General features: G+C 42.5%; 1 protein-coding gene across 4 annotated transcripts in view; it reads left to right on the top strand.

Moving 5' to 3' along the window:
* ptprua (protein tyrosine phosphatase receptor type Ua) overlaps positions 1-26686 on the top strand; it is a 272911-nt gene that overhangs the window by 108939 nt on the left and 137286 nt on the right. For all 4 annotated transcript variants that reach the window (XM_049602750.1, XM_049602749.1, XM_049602748.1 and 1 more), the window contains exon 3: positions 23431-23702. In XM_049602750.1, the coding sequence (XP_049458707.1) occupies positions 23431-23702 (272 nt within the window). The remainder of the gene's footprint in view (positions 1-23430; positions 23703-26686) is intronic.

Below are 26686 nucleotides of genomic sequence, written 5' to 3'. Positions count from 1 at the left end.
TGCCACTAGAGGCTTTATACTCTCACGCATTGTTCTTTCTCTTCTATTCTCTATGTCTCTCGATCCTGAGATTAATCTGTCCGCCCCCCTCGTTCACCCATCTGCTCATTTCTTTCTTTCTCTTTCCACTCCTCCCTTCTCGTGTCCAGCCACTTGGCAACTCCTCTAAATCGACCTCGCAGTTTTTGACTCACCTCCTACTTTCTCGTCTGTCCAGTCTTCCTTTTTCTGTTTCCTTTTTCTGCCCTCGGGTCAGGGCTTCTTCTGTTTTAAATTTATTTAAAACACATGCTTCACTATATTTGAAGGATGTTGTTAGTTTAAGGGTTGTATGCGACATTCAGAGTGTCAATATGGCAGCAAACCTTATTTGCTATGTAAAGATGTATGGAAATAATGTCACCTTGAGCAGAGTTAAGGTCACGCTACCTCTATATGTATTGTAATCTGAGCTTCTCTGTGGTTTGATGTGTTAGCACGTGTACGTATCCCACTGGCAAGCTCACTGGCAGTGGAAGCATAGCGCCCACCCTCCTGTTTCCCCTTGTTAACACCATTAGCTCTGTCAGCACTGTTGCCATTGTTTAACGCAGTTTATGGTGTTAGCACTGTTAGCTGCTAGCCGCTAGCTCAGCCACCTCCATGTTGAAAACCTTGTCCAAATCAATTCATATGGTTTGAAATTAGCACAGAGCCACCTTTAAGTAACATTGTTAGCCAAAGTAATTTATGTGTCCCCCGTGAAATACTTGTTAGCTTCATCTTCATGCTAACATTTGAGTACAGACTTGTTGAATCATCGACGTTTGGTTCACTCAAAGCTCCATGCTGTGATAGTGGTGTTGCAGTGTTGAGTAAATAGTAGTTTTTTCATAGATCTTCTAATTTGTTAGTTAAATTTTTTTCTATGTTATAGTTTGTTTCATGTTTAGCTAATAAGCATTGGTGCCAGTAGCTTGGCCCTTATGGAACACCCACACACCAGCTGTTTCCTAATAAACAGCTCATTCTCAGCAGTAGAGGTGAACAATTCAAACTTGCTGGCACCAAGTCATCCATCCATCCATTTTCTAACCGCTTATCCTCTTGAGGGTCGCAGGGGGCCTGGAGCCTATCCCAGCTGACAGTGGGCGAGAGGCAGGGTACACCCTGGACAGGTCGGCACCAAGTCATGAGTAAATATATTAGCGGTCAGTCACTCTGTGTCCAGCTTTCCATTCTTTGTCCAGAAACAGTTCAGTCACAAGTCTGCCCTGAAGAGATATTAAGGCCTAGTGTGCTTAAAGTTTGACCTTGTCTCAGCTTTGCTTTTGGGCAAAAAACATATGTTATCATGGAGGTAAAAAACATGAAACTGTGATAATAGTTGAATGTTGTGGGAACTTTGACATCTGTTAGTAGTAACCATGTTAAATACAATCAGGGCCTTAGTTCCAGAAAAAAGCGAGCAGGTAATTTACAATCACTTAGCAGTGGCCATTTTGCCATGGCTGTGGCCAAGGGGTCAACATTTGGGGAACCAAATCTGTCAAAATAAATGAACTGTGTCAGTACAACACCGCAAATTTATGTTTTTTTTGTTTTTTGTTTTTTTTTCCAACAGATGCGCATGGTTACATTTAGCCAACACATTTACGTGGTTGGGTTTAGGAAAAAAGAGCATAGCAGAGTTTGGCTTTACAGTCATTTGGGAAGCGAACTCCGGCCTCCTGCGTGAAGGTCGGTGGTTGTTGGACCCATCCACCACCCCTCCCACCTGCCCTTGTTGGACTTCCGCAGCCTTAACTTTCTTGCTGTCCTGCTGCATTACCCCCTGATGCTGCCGGTTTCATCAAATGATAACGGCGACTAGCTGCGAATTATGCTGCGTGAAAGGACGGCTTTTTCCGTCTGTGTCTGACGCCAGAAGTCACCGACCAGGCATTGGTTACTGACCACTTTGGAGTGAGACTAGGTTGCAGGTACAGCTCTAGAGCATAGCATTTGTTTACATTTATATTTTTAATAAGTATATTGGTGGGACATACTTAGGAAGAAATAGCATTGGGGCAAAAACTGAATTACGGTTGAAGTGCACTTCAGGTTTCTTATTCAGTAGACACTCCAGCTGGGATTGCATCTTCAAATGAGTCTTCCTCTGCTGCTGGGTCGGTTTCTGCTAAGCAGTAGTCAAGGTTAGTTACAGATATGGTATAAGACTAATGCTCGGCTCAGTCTCTACACACCCACAAACAGAAACAGATCGCACCCAGTGCCATTGCACCTAGCGAGGAGGGGTGTACTGCACAGGCTGAAATACACATGATAACCAGGCCATTTACCAGAGTGTGATCAGACTCAATTTTCATTTCAAAACTGCCAAAATGTTGATGTTGAGCATCACAAAGTAAGACTGATAGATTGGGGAGTGGCAGGTGACAAGTTTCTTTGTGACAGCTGACAAAATAAAAGCATGAGGGGTCATTAAAGTCATCATGTTTCAAAGTGGACTGATCAGATGTTTTAAGGGTAGGTACAGGCTGAATGAAATGCTGCAGATATTTAGACTTTGACAGCTGGTGGGCAACACCTGATCGGTGAGTGACCTGAAATACAGCATGCTTGAAAGTTTCAAGCCAAACAGCAGGAAGTTTTCTCTCCTCTAACTCACTGAGGATTTAAAGGGCAAACCCTGTTAACAGAACAATCTACTAAATCCTGGTGTGTTGCTTTAGGTTTCTGTTCTCCACTTCCTTCCTCGTCTTTTATCTCCATCCCTGGTGGGCTTCTGACTCTGGAAGCAGCGGCTGACGGCTGCGAATTTGTCTTCCATTAGAATGGAGCGTTCCCCAGGAGTGTCACCGGCTCGACTCATACGGATGCCATTACATCCCGTAGGCATTACATTATTTATCTTCCCAGCTGACACCCATCACCCGTGGAGACTGCTCCGCAGCCCCGCTGACATCCCTGCTGTCACCCCACAGCCGCAGTCCATTCGCCCCACATTAACATCTCCAGATCTCTGGGGGATCCAAACATGCACTTTCCCCAATTTCACTCGGTGGTAAGAGCCTCCGAACTTCCTCAGCCCTCACCCCCCTTCCCCTCCACCCCAAAGGAGGTGGGATTTGTGCAAAGCTGTGGAAGGATTAGAGACGATCGTTAGAAAGTGTGGCTGAGGTAGGAAGGAAATTACGCTCCCCAATTGTTTGAGTTGCGCCTCGTACCTCGATCAATCAGTAAAATAAAACAGTAAAAGCCAGAGCTGCTTTTTATGTACAGTTTGGGAGCTGGTAGTTTTTTTCAGAGGACCTCAAAGGTGTTTGGGAAAATGCCATTGGTTACAGTAGTAGCATTTAGTTCTGCATAACAAACACAGCCTGGCCTTGATCCAAAATGAATGCACTCACCACATCACCACATACACACACCACTCTCTCTCTCACACACACGCACACACACACACACACACACACACACACACACACACACACACACACACACACACAAACACAGGTCAAGGGGCAGCGGTGTATTGTTTCCCATCTCTTGAGGTTTTCCTGCACCGTCTCTCTGAGTGTCTTCCAAACCCTCTCTCCTGTCATGGATTAATTGGATTTTTGACCCAGTTCCAGTTTGTTCCCCTCCTTCTCCTCGTGCTCCGCTTGGGTGCTGTCATGAGATTGTGTAAAAAAAAAAAAATTCTTGTGTGTGTCTGTGTGTGTGCCATCAAATGTGTGTAGAGGATTTAGTGTGTCGCTTGCTACCTCGTTTCCAGTCTGTTGGGACCCTTTGTCTCCCTGCCACCCCCCTCGTCACTCCCCCCATAGGAGGGCAACAGCCGGCGAACAAAGCTGCACTCCCTCTTTGAACCCCTCCACACACACACACACACACACACACACACACACACATATCCCCCCTCCTTCCCCTCTCAATTCCAGCCACTTGCTGCCTTGTCACAACTATAACAGCCACTGCCACGACCGCTGCTATTGTTCTCTGGCATTTTGGGACCGCGCTAGGGGGCTGCTGGCGTTAAGTTCATCTGTAGTGCACTGCACAGACAGAGAGCCAGTAGAGAAGAGACAAAGAATTACCCTGACTGCATGGCTGAAAACTCGTGTCTCTTTTTTTCAGTTGTTGTTCTACCTGTCGCCCTAAATCAAGGCCCCTGCTCTCTGTAATAAACCTGATGAGAAGGCCGTCTTGGGATGCCTCCGCTGCTTCTCCTGTGCCTGATCACGCATTACTGTCGAAACCTTCCTCTTTGTCTGCAGTCAGTCATTCACTCCTGAGCGCGATTCACAATAGAGTACATGACCTTGCGCTGAACACACTCAGGTCTCTGTTTTTTTGCAGGGGAAAAATAATGAATGTAATTGCTGCAACTGTGTGTGGATATTTCCCTGCAGGGTTTCATCAGATTTTTTTCATCTCTGCATTTGCTTGTAATTACAGACCTGAGGCTGCTTTGGGTGCAGGGTCAGCTTTCGCAGCCCCTTTATGGACATTTGTCTGCTCTCCTGCCATGATTTGTAGTCAGGCGGACGGCTCTGCTCATACTGTTAGCGGATCCGAGGATTAAGAGTTCCGCTCATAAATGTCAAATGATAGATTTGAGAACAGCGTGCCTTTTCCCTCCAACTTCAGCTGAGATGCTTATTATGCTGATTTATTACTATTGATTTCAATTTCCAAGGCTTTATTTGCTGGAAGCTGTACTATTAAAACTGCAGCCACACAGGATATGAATTAAGATCCCGGGGATTACAAATGCCTTTCAATTGTGTCTGGCAGAGCAATGACTTTTGAATGAGCAACACTATGTGTGTGTGCATCTCTGAAAGTAAATGAACACAAAGTAATAGCTGCTCTTTGTTTGGCCGGTTTGAATCTCGCAGTCAGGCAATTGGCTGGTTTTGTGCCTCCGCGCAGCCAATTGGGTTGAAGCGTGGGTGATTTTGAATAACCCACAGCCACAGCGTTGTGTGTGGTACGTTAAGCCGTTAGTCCGTTGCTTCAGTCCCAAAAGGGATTTGAAAGGCCCTTGTCAGTTAACGGTCCGCCTTTCAATGACACATTTAAAATTTAAACCACCCTGCTCCTTTAATCCAACAGGGTGCCGTGTGTTTTGGCTCAAGATTAGGGACACATACAGGCTCATTGTTATTTTAAGGGCCTCTGTGAATGCTGCAGGCTAGTATTAGTGTGCCCCCTACTGCCAGACTGAATCCCCCAACCATGTCTACTCACAGATTGAGGGCACATTTTAATATTTGAAATGCACATTTCTTCAAAGATTGTCATATTTATCTTTAGTGATTTAATGATTTGGAATAAGGCACTCTCAAGGTGGCTTGAAGAGATAGCTGGGTTCACACTGGCATCTAGAATGAGCTGTCAGCAAGGAAGAGAGAAGTAGAAGACATATCTTACTGACTGATATATGCATTGCTTTCTTATTTTACACTTACAGTAACTAATGATCTGAGTTCAGGGTATTTTGGGGTATTTTGCATAACTTTCCCGAGGGGGAATTCAGTTTGTCACTGTTGTTATTTTTACACATTAAACGCAGGCCCTGAAATACACACACATGCACAAGCAGGACCCATGCATTAATAGTGATATGTCAGAGTGAGGGAGCTGCCTATGGACAGGCACCCGGAGCAGTTAGGGGTTTGGTGCTTTGCTCGAGGGCACCTCAGCAGTGCCCAGAGGGTAAAGTGGCACCTCTCCAGCTACCAGTCCACGCGACTCTCCGGTTCCTAATCCAAGTCCCCATCTATCTATCATTGATGTAAGGGATAATGCCCGACAAGGTGTCCATTATCAGAAATAAATGGACGACGTGGAGGCGTGAACCGTCCGACACAAAGCAGAGGTATAAATGATGGATATACTGTATCTGTTTATGTCTTTTTGTAGAACTAATTAATAATAATCTTAATTAAAGCAGAAGTAGGGTTTTTGTGCTTAATTTATGGAGACCCACAGCTTTTAAAATTAAATGAATAAATAAGTTATTAGTTATGTTAGTTTTTATATAAATGCATTAAATAATGGTATGAATAAAAACAGAAAAAATTATAGTATAATGCTAAATTTATTAAATCATCACATCCATTTTTAATATCCTAATAATACTTTCTCATTATTCAAAATATATTGAACAGACAGCCAATCACATAACTGGCTCTGCCCTGTTTTTCGTGATTGAAGACTTTGTGACAGAAAGTGGCATTTTTGTTTGCATTTTTTCAATTTGCATATCATTTTGGAAATGCCAAAGATTTGAAAAAATATTAAAATGTTGCACAACAATTTTTATGCTTGATAAATGATAACATATTGTCGTTGCGTAGGCTGCTGCAAACTCTCTTCATCATGCAAGGATGGCTTTTAACATGCAGATATGCCCATAGAGCTGTTACCAGTAGCACATAGATGTAATATCAGTTGTTAAAAACTCTCTCTGTCATTTAACAGCCATTATTGTCCTTTGTTCATTGCACTCTCTTCTGCTGTGGCACCTGACGGGGTTATTAGCTTCATCTATGCTTATCTCAGTGAACCAGCTCGTAACTTCCACACAACAGTAGCGGATAAAAAAGCACATAAATTTGCAATTTTCTTTTCCCCATTTTTCTAAAAACATCAGTTCAAATGTTGCCCTACATTTTGATGGGAAACCTGACTATTGAGACATAAAAAACTGCTCTGGAAAAAGGACAATTTGAAATATACTGGTGTGATCAAATTTAAAAATGCTTGCAGTAAGTAATGTTAACATGCAGGGTTAAAAAAAATTCATATTGAGTTGGCAAGTATTGGATTACTTTGCGATCTTTTGGTATTTAATTTCTGTATTTCCTTATATGACTTGTTACTCGATAATGTCTCTCTTTTGACTTCAATTCTGAACTCTTAGAGTCTCTGTATAAATGCTGATCTGAAGGCTTTCTGAGGCAATCTTGTTGAAACACTGTACACTTTAGATTTGTTGAAGTGCAAGGATTTGGTATTTTGCACAAACCTACAACCGTCAGCAGCTTCAGTCAAAAAATATTTGTATCTGTGCCCGACTCCAAAACCCTGCATCAGGCAAACACAAAGTTACTGTCAAACTCACAGGAGTTGTTGCTGTTGTTTCAGATTCCACATCCAGCACTTAAGCACTTTCCTGCCCACGCTAACCCTGGCTGATAATATGTTCCTGGGGTCAGGGCTGCGTGGCTGGTTTAAGGAAAGGGACAGGTGGAGGGAAAGAAGTGCTGGTCTTTGCAGCTTGAAGGTGATCTGGACCAGATGGTCTCCTCTCTCCTCCAGATGCACTTTACCTTTCCATATCCGCCACTGGCACACAGTAGGACTGTAACAGATAGGGCCTTATCGTAGCCGCTCTGTGTGTGGAGGTGGGTGGAGGGGGGTAGGTGGGAGTGGGACCTGCATCAAGCCTTGATCCAGCTTGGCAGATCCAATAGTCCCCCCCCCTCCTCCTCGTCCACACAGATGCTGCAGCGCTGCACTGCACCAGCTGATGGAAATCTGATTTTAGGCTATTGGCCTCAAACTTCCCACCCACTTCTCACGGCCCCTATCAGTGAAGGGCAAATACAGCCAGGAAACGGGCTTATCTTGAGAGGAGATGGGCTTGGGGAATGGAAGACTTTGTTTGTCTTTGCCAAGCAGCACGGAAGCCGGGGACTCAGGACGGCTCCTCTGCAGGACCCGGTTTTATCGATTGGCCTCTTCCTCCTCTTACCTTAGGTTACTCCACCTGAGTACCAGTTCTCATGTTGCACTGTGTAATGTACCTTGCACTTACAGGATGTTCTAAGTCTTCTCTCTCCCTCACCTCTTTGTACAACTTGTTGTCTGAGAGATTTCAGGGTCCCGACTTTGTTGGAGCCTGTTACATTACGGCTGCCCGAGCCATTTCTCTTTTCAGCATGGAGACACACCCATTAGGAGTTATCAACAAAATCATAATATGTCCGTCTGAAGTGGATACATTATTTCTTAAGGATATGTTTTTTCTCACCCTGATGGGCCGTTGCCTTCAGTGCCATCCATTAGTTGTTATCAAGAAAGCAGTTATGTAGCACTTCAAGGCAGACATGAGAAATAAATAGAAGAAACACATAGCCTCAGATAAAGTCTTTTTTCTATTTTTCACTTTAGCTTTGGCTTTTTTTTCTCATTAATGGACAGTTTGCCGGTTAGACAGACAGTGTGTTTGCTGTATCCATCACTGTCGGTGAATCCGAAGGAAAACACTCGACAATCTGAACCAACAAAGGATCAGTAAAAGATATTTTAAGCAGTAGTGCCTTGAGAAATCTTCCATAGGGGTGGCCAGCTGGGGACACTGGAAACACCAAAACCAAAAGTCATAACTGAATTTCAGGAATTCGATTATGCTACGGAAGTATATGACAATATAAGAGCTAAGAAATCACTAACAAATATACTTTGTTTCCTATTTTACAGGTAATGTTTCTAATATTCTGATTTGCAAAGACTTGCATTCAGTTATCTTGAGGTGAGAGTTCAAAGGATTAAAAAAGGCCGTGCCAGTTTTTCAGTTTTTTGCCCAGCTTTGTGGCATTACTTGGCGTGCATCCCAACAAGCTAGCATGACATCGTTGGTACCAATGGGCGCCTGAGGTTGTCTAGTTTCACATAATACCATTCCCATCTTGAGCATGCCACAGCCTCCTAAAGACAGAAATACCAGCTTCCATAATATGCAATTGTTCTCACATGGGGGTGCCAATGGGGGGACCAGCAATTGTATCAGGGTGGCTCATACACCCTTTGAGTGTGGCACTAAATTTTTTGTGAGATAGAAAACCATGTCTTTATTTGCAAGGATTCAATACAGAAAAAAATATAACTTCAATATATAGTCGGAGGAGAAAAGGTATTTATATTTTTCAAAGTAAAAGCATTGGCTCAGGAGGTAGAGTGGTTGGATCCCCGGCTCCTCCAGTCTGCATGTTGAAGTATCCTTGAGCAACATGCTGAACCCCAAATTGCTCCCGGTGGCTGTTCCATCGGTGTGTGAGTGTGTTAAAAACTGAGTAGCAGGTGGCACCTTGTATGGTAGCCTCGGCCACCAGTGTATGAATATGTGTGTGAATGGGTGAATGAGACTCGTAGTGTAAAAAGCGCTTTGAGTGGTCCAGTTATTGCAGTCCATTTGCCAAAGGTAAAAACTCATTTCTTTAGTCTTTTGGAATATATTGCGTCTAATCAGTCCCAAATAATTCAAACAAACACTTACACAGTGGTGGAAAGTCACGTTTATGGTACTTACTTAGATAATGATTAATGTTTTGGGCCACTTTGGGGCAGCGCAACAAGCTGTGGGCACAACACTGACGTATTATCACCTGAAATAGTTGATTTGCTAAATACTTGGGCCTATTTACACAATCAAGCAGACACATAGCAAATAACTGTTCTTTTGGAGTTGGATTTCTGGCCACCTGGCATATGTAAGTCCAGTAGGGTGACCAGACGTCCTGCGGGACTGCACAGCATTTCTGTCTCTTTCCATGCGTCACGTAAATTGAGACCATGTCCCGCATGATAGGTTGTCACCCGCGCTCGCATTCCTCCCCGGCCAATGAGAAGAGGCTAGCGAGAGCAGGCTGCCGCAGCGGGGGGCAGTGACAAAAAGCCACAGTGAAGTCAGACAGTTTCCCGACAGTTTCCAGCAGCCTTCGGTCCGTACAGGAAGTCACAGACACACTCACATCCTGTCTGGAATGATGTCAATTCATTAAAAAAGTGATCAGACCCATATATCAGTTTGTTCTCAGTCTCCAGTTGTTTTAATTATGATAGATTAATTCATTAAAATGCTTTACAGGTGATCTGTAGTTTATGTTCATGGTTTATCCTCCATTTGATATGAATTCTCCTGTGAATCAGCATCATATCAGTTTGACCTGTCACCTCAACTACACAGGCTGAATATTGAATATTTTCAGGAAAAAAAATACAAGACAACAGCTTTCATTAAAGATCAGTCCGATACAGTCAGGGCTTCACATCTGTACAGATGTTATTATAAGAATCCTCACATCCCACTGACCACCAGCCTCTGTGTTGCTAAATACTTCAATAATTAAAACAATCCAGTGTTAATATAAAGGAGACTCTGTATAGTTTATGATGAATGTATTTAGTCTCTGATGACTAAACTTCGCGCTGGGGGCGGGTGTCCCACATTGTCCCTCACAAACCTACTCCTTGTCCCACATTTGGTTTATTGGGACCTGGTCACCCTAAACTCCAGCAGTCATTCTCCTTTTAGCTCCGATTTTGTCTCCATCAGCTCCTGAGAATAAAAAAAAAGGGTTCAATTTGCAGTGAGACTGAAACAAAACAGCAGAGTTGAGATCTGTAAAGGTGAAAGATGGTAAAAGTCTCTGGAAAATCTCTGAGCGTAACATTTATCTAACGAGCGAGAGCAGGACTTTACTAGTAATAGAATGTTTTTGTCATCAATTTAAATACAATAAACAATACTACATTCTTCAACTTTGTTCTGTTTAGATGCCTGTGTCACCTTTAGGAAGATCCGCTGCTGTGCATTTTCTATTCTGATCCATGCTCTCTAAAACTCTTATATTATATATAGGTGCATCGGGATATCTCCCTGCTACTGTACCTGTTCGTCCAGCGTGTCCCTGCATGAGCCCTGATCCTCTACAATAACAGAGAGCAAAGGAAAGTAGCAGGGCCTGGGAAATGACATGCTCTGTTTACTAAATGACCAGAGAAACCTAGAAGAAATAGGGCAGAGAGAGCGAGGAATGCTGGCATGAAGAGCAGAGCGAGCACCAGCTCCCCAAAAGGCCTCCGGGATGGTGAGATGAAACAAACAGTAGATCACAGGAGTTAGATGAAGAGGCTGAGGGCGGGTGGTATATATCAAGATGCAGCAGAAGGGCGGGGAGCTGGTAGCAGTATGAGGGAGGATAGTCAGCCCACACGTTGTCGCGGGGCGGCCGCTAATGCATTATTGATTTCTGCCACTGAGAAGATTCCCCCCACACCCTGCGTCCACTTTCATCCGCTCCTGTTTGTCAGCTGGCCTGGACTCTGACTTAGGACCGGTGTTTTACGGTTGAGGATCAGATCAGGATTAGATTTGGTTTTGGGAAGCCCTGAATACATGCTGCAAGCAACAGCAAGAAGTCATCTTTTATTACTAAGCATTGCTTCTAGGGAGAATCTGCTCAAGTGAGGGTGGTCAGTGAGTTAGTGAGAAAAGTTGGCTTAACTTTTTTCTTATGCCACTGGCAGCCAATCAGATTTCTCTGCTACCCTTTTCTCCTGCTGAAACAATGCAAGGGTTGTGTGGCAAGTACAAAATGAACAAAATGTTAACTCTAACTATTCATATTTTCTTTTCTCTGCACCAATTTTACTCAAGGCTGCAGGAATAATTGCTTCAAAAGCAGTGCTTGGAAAACAGTGGGCGTGATTTTCATCTGAAAAATTGGTTTACCTGCTGTATGTCTGTGAAACATGTTTGACACCAAAGGTTGTTCAGCCTCAGTTTTTTAGGCTCTAAAGCACCTTACCCATTCCAGGCTGTTGTAATACCTTTTATATGAGCCATCAGTTTATTCCTACCCCTGTCCCCTCTATTGACTTTAACAATGGCTGCTCGAATAGAAGCAAGATCATAGTGGCATACATCACACCGTGGGTCAGTTCCAAGTGGCTGATCAGAAAAGGAAGTGAAACAGTGTGTGGTATCCACGTTTTTATAGCTCAGAGGTAATAGTTTAGAGAGCAAATCTAACCTAAGACTCTGCAAATTGTGTTTTTTATTCTCAGACTTTTAGTTGAAGCTTCCTGAAGGCAACAGTTTATTACAACATGGGTTTTTAGTTTTGTAGCTCCAGGCATCTTCTAATCAATTGTACTTAATAAAAACAATTGCTCCGATCTTTGAGCGCTGAAGCATTTTTTTTGAAATAGGTCCAATATCGAGGGGTCAGACAATCAATTCACCCAAACATTGGACAAGTCTTGTTTTGTGGTGTTTAAGTGTTTGAAATAATTTCTGGCAAGTCCTCTGAAAAGCTGTAAGAGACGCGCGCACTCCATGCCCTCAGTCGGCATTGTTCTTTCTAAAATCTGTGTTTCCCAAATCACACTCTTCTCTACACCAAATGTGCTGAATAACACTAAAAGTCTGATCTGACGCCCCCATCGAAAGGGCAACATTTTTTGTGTGTGTTTCACTTATGACATGACAACGCTTTGGTTATGGTTTGGTCATGTTTCGGCACAAAAACAACTTGGATAGGTTTAGGAATGAGATGACACTTCCTTACGGTTGTTGACTGTTCACTGTTGGAAAGGGTATACGAACAGTACGGATTGGAATCGTGAACCAGTTCCAAATTGCCGGAATGCCTTCAAACTTTTCAATTTGTTTTATCAGTGCCAGCATGCAAAACAAAGATGTCAAGCTCATGCATCTCGTCATGGCGCAGAGAGAATAATGCTCCAAAGCGTGGGTTCACTTCATGAATAGGATGACAACAGTGTTGCTGTAAAGTCTTTAAACTGATGATTTGAAGTTAAGGCAGAAACATCCTGAGATGCGATAGGAGCTTAATTTCTACGAATGCCATGTGTTTGACACTATTTTGCCACAGCTACTCAACCGAGAAACACATTTGTTACAGAGTGTAAATCTTCTGTCATAATAACATTAGTATCATGCAGGCAGGTTCAGCAGGTTTTTTCTTTGACTAAGAAAACCTAAATGAAAATGAATGTTTTACAAATATTCCCTCATTTTATCCACACTGCGGTCAAAATTAAGACAATAAAGCAGTTGCATTGGGGCTGAAAACATGTAGGCCTACTGTTTTCCCACGCAGAAAATTAATCAGAATCCAAATTGATAAAGAATTAAAGGGGAACTAATGTTTTTTTCAACCTGGGCCCTATTTTCCGATCTACTTTTGTCTAAATGAGTGATAGGATGTTCAATATGTGACATTTCTCCAGTACGAAGCTAGGGCTGACCTGCCTGTGAGCAGCCCGTGAGTGCGTGCTATATTAAATAATAGGGCACTCAGACAGCGTCAAACAACATCAAAATACGTCCACTAAAAGTGCATTTTTTTCACACAGATAGGCTCAGATTGTTAGTATAATTATCCGACGACATAACAGAAAGGAGAAATGAACGCCTGTGTTTGCCTTTAGCTGGATGCGGACATGTTCCTCTGCCTGTTGCTGCTCCCTCTCTCCTCGTCTGCTCTTCAGTTTCATGAGCTTTGCGTCCGTGTATGTACGCGGACGTACACGGACGCAGAGCTCATTGAAACATCCTATCACTCATTTAGACAAAAGTAGATCGGAAAATAGAGCCCAGGTTGAAAAAAAAAAAACATCGATGGTGGCATTGGTATCATTAAAATGTCGTCAATTCCCATCCCTAACAAACAGTGTGTTGAAGTCCGACATTTTGTTTCACACTCTGTAACAGCATCACCCGACTTCAGGCTTAACTTCTGTCATAATCACTGTGGCTACTCGAAGGCTTTGTCTCTTGAACATATGTTTTAAATTCCACAACAGAAAATCTTCATAAACAAGAATATTTGTGCCAGTGAATTTTGCATTTTGTGTATTTTTATGTGCTGATACTTGACTCAAGTACCAGTTTAGGATGAGGGTTCAGCATGAGGGAAAGAATCGGATCCTGCAGCAAAACCAGAACAGCAGCTCAAGTATTACTGCTATATGCCATGCAGCATTTGCATACACAATGAAAGTTGTTTGCACATTTCACACATTCCACTCAGTATGTGGTGCTAATCGCTGTACCTTGGAAGTGTCAGTGCAAAAACACAGTAATGACTCTGTTGTTGTCAACAGTCTCCAGGTTGTCTGCCGGTCTCTTGAGTCTCACCTGGGGAATTCATTAGCTCGAGTTGTCAGCTGCAGTCAGACTTGTATTGTTTGCGGGGTGTTTCGGCTCCGTCAGTGTCGCATTCATGACCAGCTGCTGTTGGTTTGCAGATTTCCCATTTGCACGGTGTAAGCACTGTGTCACTTTGTAAATGGCAAAATCTGCATTGCCTTTTGGCTCCGGTAAACAAGCGTCCCAGCCCCAGTGTTCCTGCCAGCCGAGCGGATCACACACTACAGCCAGAAATACAGAGAGGAGCAAACAGCGAGACCAATCTGTGCCCTCCCAATCATCTGCCCTCGCTGTACTTCACTTCTCTTGTACGTGCAAAATCATCTGAGGTCACTGTGGCTCTGGGTTGCAATATCAGAAAAAAAAGAATAAAAGACAGAAAGCAAATGAAGATCTGAAAGACCAAATTCTGAGACCAAATTGAAAATCTCGGATGACCTTCTCCACATGCCCTGAAGGAGGGGGTCGAGGAAAATAGTCTAGCTCACTCTCAGCCATCACACAATCTCGATCAACATCACCAGAAACCAGACTGCTAAGCGTTATTCACGGAGAGTGCAGGTGGAGGCGGCGGTGAGAGGTAGAAAATGTTAGATAAAAATTTTATTAAAATGCATCAGGTTTTGCTTGGCCTTTTCCGAGGAAAGATGGTGTTGTCACTGTGTAGAATGGGGCCGCCTGAGTTATACAAAGCATTATTGATGGCAGCCAGGGAAAGCTAACGAAAAATGACGGAGACAAACATAAAGATAAAAGCCCCCACTATCTCTTCCTCCTTTCTTGCAGCACTTCCCCGCCCCTCCTTTCCACTCTCGGCTCCTCCGCGCTTTTTTTTTTTCCCTTAGTGTAAGTGTGATAAAAGCAAGCAGACCTATGACTCAGGTTCCCACCCCACATTCTGATATGAATTCAGGGAGCTGAGGCCGTCCCCTAATCTCTTAATGCATGTTCCCTCGCCCTTGGCAGGGTCATGGGAGAAATAGATGGAGCCTTATCAGCTTTCATGGATTTATGGAGAATTTCCCTGCATTGGGTGTATTTTTATTTTACACCGACCTGTGTGTGCGTGTACAGTATGTGGCTCTGCGTGTGTCCTCAAGGGTGTTGAGTAAGGTTATCAGAGCCGGTAATATCTCCATGAATTTTATCAAGTTTCTAATTGCTGCATCAATCATGTTGACTTACTCCATCGAGCTAAAATGAAGAGAGACACTGGGCCTGTTTGGAGAAATATGTGCAAGTGTGTTAACCTTCAGCAGCTGATCTCTCATCACTTCTCTTAACACTAAGTGCTTTAAAGATATAAAATTATATTTAAAAAATCATGCTTTATGTTCTACATAATTAATTACATCATTACACTAATTAATTAAATTACAGTAAGAGTGCGTGAGGATCGTCAGCTAAATGTGCTTAAAGCTGCACTAATTAATACTTTTCTATCAACACCTGAACAAAAGACTGTGTTCAGTGTAAAAGGTGTCGCTCATAGTCACAATCCCACGGGATGTTATTACCCAACTTTGCCATTCCCCTCAGCTTTACACAGATTCGTTTTCCAGCATTTTTCAGCCCATTGTTGTTGTTTTCTGCTCCACGACTTTACTCTTTTGATTAAGTCTTGCTTTCATCAAGCTTTTTCCAGGCAGCTCGTCAGTCAAAAAGCTGCAGTAAACCCTCTGTGCATTACCTGCCCAGCACCAAACAGCAGGTGGACACAGTTAGCGGCTAGCTGGTGAACACTGTCAGTACGGTTACATGCAAAGTTAAGTCGAGCTATTTAATTGGATCACTGTCCTTGTCCTAGTATACAGACAAGGGAGGGGGAATCAATTGATTGACTGATGTCTGACTCCACTATGATAGGTTGCCTATAATGTCACAGACCAAACAATCAACAAACAAGTTGAGTGGCAAACCAAAACCAAAGTTAAACCAGTACCATGGTGGACAACTTTACAGCTCTGTACATTTCAACCATCCCAAAAAGTCTGGATGTAGATTTCGTCATGTTGTGACCAGCTTTTACTATTCCACTTCTGAGTTAAAGCCCGGCGCAGAAGCTGTGGAGCTTGGTCCGCTTTAACAAACCCTGGTCTGCTTCCACGGATAGTTTGGTTCGTTTGGAGTGGTGTGAACGCTCATTCAAATTCTGGTGTGGATCAAACAAGCAAACCCTGGTCTGCTTGAAAACTGAGGGTCTAGGTTCACTTGCAAGTGAATCCTGGTGCAGTTCGCTTACAGTGGGAAATGCAAAAGGACTATCCAGCAAACCAAAGAGAGGAAGTGATGTAGAGCGCAGTGCATTTTGGTGTTTGGTGTGTTTGTGGTGACCGAGCCAGCTGAAGGGGATGGATTTCCATTTCTGGTCCTGGCCACTCAATGTGCTGGGTTTTCTTCTTCCTCATGCTTTTTTTCTTCCTGGTCAGTGGTCGTTTTGGGCAGTACCGCCCCCAGACGAGCAGCCGTTGTAACTGTGTGACGTTGTCCAGGCGGTTTGGTCCATTTTAAAAAGTGCAGTGTGAAAATGAACCGAACCAAATGAAGGTGTGAAATTTTTCGCCATTCCCCGCCCAAACGAACCGAGTCCCCCGGACTATCCTGGTGTGAATGCGCCCTGGCTGTCTATATGCAGGAGTAATTTAACTCTCAATTGCGTTATCTCTGTGTGTTAGACAGACTTTGTGGGATTTGGCATTTTCTGATGTTTTATAGACCAAATGATTCATTGATTAATTTAGAAAATAATTGTTAGTCACAGTCCTAGAATTAGTTACTTATAATTGAGCAGATGAGAGTTCTCATTTACCAACACATATCCTGTTTCCACATTAAACTTTTTAAGTAAAAAATATTATAGATAAACAGAAAATATAGTGTTAATGATAATAATAATATTATACATTTTATTTAAAAAGGTGCCTTTCAAAACACCCAAGGTCACCGTACAAAGCATAAAATAAGGGCGAGGGTGCAGAGGGTGCAGGTAATGTTAAAGTGCATAAGCCAGTTTGTACATAATGTGATATTGCTGGTCAAACATATGAGATGTGAGCTCAGTAGAAAGCCAGATGTTTCCCATCATGTTAATTGTTGTACCTGGATCTAAAACCTGCAGCATCATGAGGCAGTTGTTGCTGATGTCAGCGTAACATCACAGTAAGTCAGAGAGTGAACGACGATGAGCTCTCATCCCATTCAGACGGTTAAGAGTCATTTTCATAGTGCTTTAAAATCTCCTTATAAATAAATAAAGCAGTTGGTGGTTGGTGGCTTCAGATGAACCATGAGAAGCTTACAATAACAAAGCTGCTGTAAAGGCGATGTCTAAATTTGGTTAACCACATAGGATGGGCGGCTGAAAGATATTTCAATATCATAAAAAAACCCAGCATTACTGTAGCTGAGGCAATGTGTCTTCACTGTCTCCCCCTCATTCTTCCCGGTGCAATCCTGTCATAAGAACAGCTGGAGACTTGCCCTCCAACAATGAGGGGGTCCAGCTCTCGTAGCTGAAGAAAAAGCAATTTAGCCACAGAGCCCCCCCGAGAACTCGCACATCAAAGCAGCAGCGGTGGCGGGGCAGGGGGGGAGGCGGGGGCGAAGCCAGAGCCTGCCCGGCTTCGCCTGCAAGCAGGTGGAGGAGAGAGAAAAAATATCAACGTTGTCCAAGAAATACAGGGAGATCTCAAAGGACAGCAGCTGCTAGTTATCACAGGATGTTTCTGGCAGTTTGACGTCTCATCCATGCTTTGGGGGAAGGGAAGATGGAGCCAATGGAGGGGACGGACAGTGGACAGGGAGGCTTTGTGACATGCATTTTAAAGCTCCTCATGTACAGGTCGACTGTGTCTGACCTGCATTTTGACCCGTCTCTTTTTTTCCCCTTTGTTATTCTGACTAAGCAATCAGAGCACACTGCAGGCCGTGCATTAAACCAGACTCCCGGTGACTTTTTGGCTTTTGAATAACAAGTGATTCAACTGTATCACAGCTGAGACATGGGAAATTACTTGATAACACAAACTATTTAAGAAAGAGCTGCACTCAGAAGGAAATGTCTTCTGTTCAGAGCACATTAAAGGGCAAAAGGGTTGTGTGCAATTTATGTGCAGGTCAAAAAATAAAGTACATAAATCCAAAATAACTGCAACGTTTCTTATCCTCCATGAAAATGAGTCCACGCATCAGTTGTTAATGAAAGACCTCTGCTGATATTTATCTTTGATGCTTGGATTCTGCTTTTTTACTTGAAAACAGGAAACAGATGGCGGATCTTTGTGCGAAAATAAATCAGCGTGCTATTTGTGTTTGATTAGGATTGTTTGCATTTTAGAGAGTTGGGATGAAAAGGAGCAGGTGGAGGTTGAGGATCAGGAAGTAGAAGAAGCTGAGGTGAAAAAGCGAGGCAGAGGAAGATGGACAAAAAGAAAGTAAGATGATAGAGAAGGAGGAATGATGAGGGAGTTGAAAGAGGAAGCCAGTTCTTACTCTAGGGAAGGTCAGCAGGACTTGGATCTGAGTCTGCTTTTGGGCCTGTCAAATGTGTGTGTGTGAGAGAAGAGAGTGTGTGTGTCTGCAGATATGTGTCCTGCATGTCAGTGAGCAAGTATTACAGCCATCTCTCTGGTTTAAGCATTCCCTCGGTTGCCATTATGGCCTAATAACCGTGTCAGTGTGATTAATGGCAGGAGGCAGGGCTCTGATTGCACTCTCGCTCAACTACAGTACTGATGCAACTACACTACCCACGATGCCGCTGTCTGTGCCTGTCCGCCGCAGCCATCTCGGGCGGTGGCACCCGCTGCACCGGATGTGAAGGTTATAAGTGCAATTAGCATGCGTTCGTTCTCCCGCCGGCAGCATCAAAGAGCCGATGTGATGATGATGATTGGAAGATTAGAAGTTAGGGAGGAAATCATGTGATCCCCAAGGCCACTTTAACCAGTCCGAGGTAATAAACACAGACAGATCACTGCCCAACCTTTTGTCTCCTTCATCATATTACATTTGTCTATATGAAGTTACGATGAAAGAACACTTAGAGAGCAGAAGTTCTCAATGGATGAACTGAATGAGCGATTAGAAAGTGAAAAATGAGTCAGGCAGGGAGTGTTAATTTTGGCAACTATTTCAAATTTAGTCTTGCTGTGTGTCTCAAATCACACACTTCTATTACTACACTTCAATGTAGTATACTGTGTGCACTATGTACTCATTGGCGTAGCGCGCGAATCTCGACAGGGTAGTGTTGCCTCAAACGACGCAAATTTCGACCTCTTCTTCTTCCTTTAATGCCTAATGTGCAGCTGTTAGCTAGTTAGCAAACTAGCATTAGCATTCGCGTTATCGTTTGCGGTACTAAATCATTACAGACTGCTAAATTAACCCAGTAAACATACTGCTGGCTTATACCCCACAGCAGTATAGTGGTGCTTAGTGCAAAAAACACATGTATATCTTACATTTGTACAATGCAGTGTTCGCACTGTCCTCGGCCGCCATTTCCAGTTTGAAAAGTGGTCACTCCCCTTCCGCTACGTAGCCAAGATGGTGACCATTGAGGGTGAGAAGTGTCCATAGTTCCACACTCAACTTCTTGTACTCATAGTGCACTGCATTTTTCCATACTTCTCAGTGTGAATGCACTTATGCACTCAAAATATTAAGTGTAAGTACAGAAGTACGCGATTTGAGACACAGCATTGGTCTCAGTTTTTGGACAAAAATGCTTATTTGTTTTCGTCACATTTTAGTCATTTTTATCCCTCATAGTTTGAGTTGGCGACATCTCTAAATATTTCAGTCAAAGATCCAACTAGACAAATACACGTATCAGAAATTGGAATCAAGGTGACAGGTTCTAAGTGTTGAAATTTCATTCAGACAAGTGCACATTCACAAAACTGCATTTCTACACAGAGTTTTTGACAGGTATAAAGGACTACAAGTGTTTATCTGAGATAACAAGACAACTATTTGTATCAAGGTTCAAATTTAAACTCTGACTTATTGATCTCACTGTTAAAAGACAGAAAAATAATTTTATTTTAGCCTGAATTCTTTCTACATCTGCAACATGTTCGTCTGGATGGTTGAACTCATGTCCTCTGACATGAGTGAGTGATTAAACCTGACTTTCTGTCAGAGAAAACTGAGATGAGAACATGCTTCTGTGTGAGTGTTTCACAGGCCAGGGAAACATCCTGGTGCAGACTATTTGCTGGAGTTTGCCTGCTCGTGGGTGCTCAAATCCCACACTGTTCTAACAGCATTAGAAAATATATTCAAGCATGGCTGCTCTCAGCTTCTTAGTTAATAATTTATCATTCTGTTCTCCCTTTGTCTCAATTTGGATATCTGATAGTCCACCATTATCACTTTCGTTCCGTCTCCTCAACGAAAACAAAACATACATTTCGTCAGAGTTTTGATTACCAAAGATCTATTTTTAGCTCATCAAACAAAACAACATAGTTTTCGTAAATTAAATAAATTAGGCAGCATATTTCAAACTTTGTTTCAGGTCACCTTTTCCTTGTAAATTTCCAAAGTTAAAGAGGGATCATGTGAACAGTCTATCCACTATAACACTAGTTAATTTAAATATTGCAGAAGGGAAATTCTCAGACTTTTGCAAGATAATATCTAATTCAGTGTGTCTTTATTATTGTGAGAGATGAGGTGACAAAGGTTATATAAGTTTTATTTATTGCAGAATTTGTGAAAACAGTTTTTTATGCACTGTTCAATTTTGAGATGTTTGGCTGTTTTGCGTCTGTGACATGTCTCCTGTCAGACTAGTGGAAATAAAACATCCAAAATATACATTTAGGTGTTTGTTTTAGTCACATTTTTGCTCTGGAAATTTATGCAAAGAGAGATATTTAATCAGATAATGCCTCATCTGCCTGTTTAAAAATATCTGTCTTAATGTAAGTGATTTGGGAAGTTTCACGGTAATAGTAAAAGAAAAAATTACCCTATTCACCTGTAGTGTCTTTTTTGGTCTAAAAATGTTTGGAATTTTACAAAACACATCTTCGAAAGCTGCTGTTTTCTCTTTCTCTTTTCTCTCATATACTCTGAGTCATAAATCTCCACTTCAGCAGCACCTCTATACACCAAAGTTATTATTTCTGTCAATATTCTGAAGGTTTCTACAGAGGGGTTTGTTCACATCATATCCTGATTTATAGGTTGTAATAAATATAAATAATTGTCTTGATGTAAGTAATCAACTGGGGAAGTTTCATAGTTTCATAGTTAAAAGTTTTACTCTATTTAACTTAACCCTTAATACATGAATCTGTCTTTGTGGGGTTTTTATCAGCCGTTATGGACATGCAACAAGTGCAGGTCTGCTTCAGTAATGTTTTATCTCCTCTCTTTTCATCTTCTATTTTTCAATTTACAGATACATGCCACCTGAGCTAATTGTAAAAAGACTGTTTCCCTTTTGTGCTGCCCTCTGTTTGGGTTTGGGCTAAACAATAATTAAAGGCAAAAGTAAATTGCAGCTCTGGTTTTTTGAATGAAAGCCTGTACTTTCCAGGGCACAACACACAGAAGGGTGAAGACCATACTGCTTTCTGTATTGATACTAACATTTGCATTGGACAAAAATAGGGAGTTGATGAGTCATGCAGTGGAAATCAGAGGCTTTTTTTATTATGGAGATTAAAAATGGGCATAAAAACAAGTTTATTGCAGTGAAACAACTTTCACCAATGCTCCTGTTGAGTAGAGCCTTTAGAGTTTTTAAAGTAAATGATGTAGCCACCATGATGTCACCCATTTGTTTGTGGACTCCCGCTTTGAAGTCTTGGGTTTGGCACTTGGGGCACTGCCATCTTGGATTTTGGAGCTATGGTTAACTGCAATAATTCTAATACCAATTTTCTATGGCAAAAAAACAGGCTTAAAAACCATTAAGACAAAATTTAGTTGCCTACCAGAATCAGACTCCTTAGAGGGTCTTTAATACAACCAAATTCTGCATAAAACTTTATTAGGTGACCAAAACATTATGATTAACTTTAATGAGCTGGAAATACACTGAAGTAGTGACAGCTATGGTGACAATGAGGCCCTATACATATGACCTGACTAGCATTGTCAAAAAACCCCATGGGTAATTAACGATATTTTTTGTGTTTTTGTCGTTGTTTTTTATCAGCAACCATTGCCAGCATGCCGGTTCCCCCTCTCAGCCCTATTGGAATGACTAGCATGTCAGGATTTTTGTCTGACATTGCCTAAGGCATCCTCTGTTATGCTACGATTGTTGATGCTCCTGATCCTGAAAGCCTTTCTCCTGCTCTACAACCTTTGCACGTCAGACTGGCTGTAAAAGATATGATAGGTCTGACGTCTCTCTGGGCCAAGTCATGACAGGACCACTTAATTTGACATAGTGACCATCTTAAAAAACATAAATGCTGTGCAGCCTGATCCCCGTTTAAGTGTTCGGTGGAAGAAAAAGATTATGGCTGACATAAAGTGGGATTATTTTAGAATCTTTACTGGTTTTAATAGTGGAACTTGTATTTATGATGGTTTTCCAGGAAGTGGACAGATTATTGTGTCAGGTTGAAATAAAATGTGTTGTATTAGCGCTGAATAGGCATCTACTGACAGACAGTCAAGCTAACCAAGTCACTTTTGCAGTACGTGTTTTGTTTTTCATTTTAAATTGAGCTTCCCACTGCTATGAAGGCCACAGACAAAGGCAAAGCTCCCTCTTCATCCACCCCCCCTCCCTCCATTGTGGTGCTCCTCTCATGGCCAGGGGATCTCTGCTGTGCTGCAAGGATGAGAGAGCCAGCAGTGACTCTGTGAACCTCAGTCCAAAATGAAAGCCCAATCTGACACCCAGCGCTGCAGCTTTGAACACACCAGATCTGAGGCAGCGCTACAAAACTGATGGAAGCCCTGTGAAAGCAGGAAGCAGCGAGAAGCAAAGACAGACCAAATACAGACAAATAGCCAGAGAGGATCACACAGATATTCTGGGTAACAACCTTGAGCCTGTCAACTCTGGCTCTCAGGCTCTTCTTCCGTGTTTAAAAATAAAAAAATAGAGGCAGACGTTCTTTAGCCGGTGAAAACTAACATGACATATCTATCCTAGGCTGAGGTGTTACAGGTGAAAGAGTTGGATCTTGTTATTTTTTTTTTACTTCAGGTCACTCACCGCTCTCTGGCAGGTGGAAATGCTGAAATGGCTGCTATTTGTGAAGTGTGTGTAGGTATTGCAATTGCTGTTTAGAAGAAGAGTCGTTTGCTGGCAAGGTCGTTGTGTTTTATTCGCACTAAACTTTCAAACTGCTCTTTATCTGTTCAAGTCACCACAGTAAGCTGTCTTTGAGAGTCTGCCAATAATAATTGAACTGTAAAATGAGCAGTCGTTAGCAATAAAAAGTACATATAGTCCTCTGATGTTTCCTTATCTTCTGTCCTCCCCCCTCCAGGGTCCTTCATGATGGTCAATTCCTCGCAGCATTTCGGGGGCCAGCGAGCTCAGCTGCTCCTGCTCCCGCTCAGCGAGAACGACACCCACTGCATTCAGTTCAGCTACTTCCTGTACAGCCGCGACGGCCACAGCCCCGGGGACCTGCACGTCTACATTCGGGTCAACGCGGGCCCCAAGGGCAGCGCTGTGTGGAATATCTCAGGCTCCCAGGGACGCCAGTGGCACCAGGTGGAGCTCGCCGTCAGCACTTTCTGGCCCAGTGAATACCAGGTGAGAGATAAGACTTATACAAAAGGATAGTATTGGCCTGCAGAGATTAACTCCACCAAGGTGGAAGTTTTCATATATGTAATCAGTCAAATGTGATGGAAATATACAGTAGCTGCGAACTTATTTTCTCAATCAGCAAAAGTTCAGACAGTTTGGGTTCTCTCTGTGTTTGTGCCCGTCTTCTGATGTCACGTACTCTCATGCACGCATCACAATTCAGCATAATTTGAACCGAAATGCGTTGACAGTTCATTGGCTGTTCGCGTACGTTGCCAGACCACTATCGATCACATCTAATCGAACCACAGCCATGCAGTCCTGATGAAGCAAATGATCTGAGTTTGTAGTGTCAAACTCTCAGTGGGTGCATTTACATGGATATCTATAACCCGTTCACGAGGCTTATCCAGGTTCTGATCATATTCAGGATATAGTGTTTACATGAGCGCAGAGAAATCGGGTTAGCAGCCTACCCTACATTCACTACCTCCTGACAACTTAAAGGTCCAGTGCCTGAGTCTTCAACAGGGGCGCTACGACCTCTAGGGGTCCTCAGAGTTACTGCAGGGGGGCTGCCAAATTATTGTTTGATAATTTAACGTTTTCATTTTATTTTAGGTTGGGTTTGTTTCCTCCCAGAATTAAAAATGTCTGAAAATACACTTTAACATTAATCTAATATATTATTAGCAAAAATACATCATCTTATAATTCTGAGTGTAAGGACATTTTTGTGAGCCACAATGGATCGTTTCGGATCAATTCGAACAAGAGACTCTGACACACCCTCCAACTCAGATACCACCAGAGAAGGTGCAGAGGGAAAGAGAGAATTATTTCAAGTGCAGTTCAGTTTTATACAATATATGTAGTGGTCCCAGTGGCCTGAAAAACAATGGAGACCTTTTGTTTAGTGTGACATTTAGCTGTGAAGCTGCAGAACTGAAACTTCCCCTGTGTGCCAAGCACGTACAGTAGGAGAACTATGGTGGCCAACACGAAAACACAAAATTGCAAATCTAGTGGCAGTGTTTGTCCATTTTGGGCTACTGTAGAACAACATGGCAGACTCCGTTGAAGAGGATCCGCTGCGCATGTAAATCTAAACGTCCCATTCTAAGGTAACAAAAACACAACAGTTCTTTGTTTCAGGTGATCATATACTAATAAAGACATAGTTATGAATATTATAAACCATTACTGCCAGTAGATGTCCCCAGATCCTACAAACTGGACCTTTAACTTAATATCTTTTCTCCTCCGATCGCAAACAGTTGTCTACTCTGAACACATCCACCTTTGTACTAAGCTAAGGCTCATCCTGGAAACAGCTACACTGCTCTCATAAAACTGTCCTTCAAACTGTAGCCAGCTTGTCACTTCCACTCTCACTGCATAGGACAGGCAAACAGTGGTGAAGATACGCAGCCTCTTTCATTACAGAAAGACAAAACTCGCTGCCGCTAGCACTGTTTGTGTTTCAGAATCAGAATCAGCTTTATTGGCCAAGTACGTGTGCACATACAAGGAATTGGACTTCGGTAAACTTTGCTCTCAGTGTACCAGTGTTGACATTAAGTCCTCAAAATTAGACAAAGAAAGTGGAAGTAGAACTAAACTAAATTCAGAATTAAATTCAATAATCATCACAAGCCCTAAATACACATCAAATATACAAGTCTGTGAGGTAAATAGTGCAATTGTATGTTGTCAAACATTGAGAAATAAAGCAAAGGTGCAAGTGTTGTTTGTCCTGTCACTCTTTCTGTTAGGAGTTCATCAGAGCAACAGCCTGGGGGAAGAAACTGTCTTTGTGCAGGTAGATTTGGCGAACAGTGCTCTGTAGCGCCTACCAGAGGGGAGGAGTTTAAACAGTTTGTGTCTGGAGTGTGAGGGCGTTTCCTGACCCTTGACCGCTACAGGTCCTGGATGGAGGGAAGATCAGTCCCAGTAATCTTCTCTGCAGACCCAATTGTCCGCTGCAGTCTGTTCCTGTCCAGTTTGGAGGCAGATCCAAACCAGACGGTGATGGACGTGCAGAGAACAGACTGGATTATGGCGGTGTAGAAAGTGATCAGCAGTTCCTGAGGCAGGTTGAGCTTCCTGAGCTGTCACAGGAAGTACAGCCTCTGTTGGGCCTGTTTGCGGACATAATGTTACATAATTTGGCTGAAGCTTCACCTGCGCAGGTAGTCAACCCCGCTTAATAAACGGGATAACAGAGTATTTCTGTTTCTTTCACACGTAGCTTATTCAGGTTTCTCATAAATAGAATAATCCTGTTTTCTGATAATGGGATATGATGTTTACATAGTCAACCACATAAACAGGATACTTCAGAAACACACTCATAAATGGGTTATTTATGTTTACATAAACACACACACTGTATTTTACTCACATTCTGATTGTTGCTCATTTAGTTTTAAATGTTTCTCTGTAACATGAAATATTAAAGCTTTGAAACCAGAGGCTTTAAGATCAGTTGATTTCTGCAGTAAGCAGTACTCCACACTGGCCTCATTCCAGCTGTTGCATTCATGTACCATTTTGTCAGAGATGAAACCTGGTAGGTAATTGCAGTTTTGAAAATTGGATCCAAAACAAACAGAGTAGAAACCCACACAAACCCACCAGATTCTGTCCGCAGTCCAAAATTGTTAAACTGTATCTCCACAAAACAAACACCGTCAAATGCTCCTATTATTTCCAATTTATTTTCATTACATGGAGGAGGAAGAACATTCGTAGCTCAAAGCCAGTTTGATCCCACAATTTTGCTCTTGTTTTATGTAATAAATGTAAATTTGACATTAACAGCAGCGCTGTCACTTGTAGTAAAAGGAACACATCACAGATTTTGCCAGTGAAGATCAGTTTACTCTGCTAATGTGACATCATCAGAGTTGTCATGGTCTGGATTGGAAGTTTTAACAGGAAGCCTTAGTGAAGAACTCTGGGTGTGAAGCTTTAAAGACAAAGGA

Source organism: Epinephelus fuscoguttatus, linkage group LG17 (genome assembly GCF_011397635.1).
Source record: "Epinephelus fuscoguttatus linkage group LG17, E.fuscoguttatus.final_Chr_v1".
In the NCBI taxonomy this organism is placed as follows: Eukaryota; Metazoa; Chordata; class Actinopteri; order Perciformes; family Serranidae; genus Epinephelus; species Epinephelus fuscoguttatus.
This window is presented reverse-complemented; position numbering and strand designations above follow the sequence as displayed.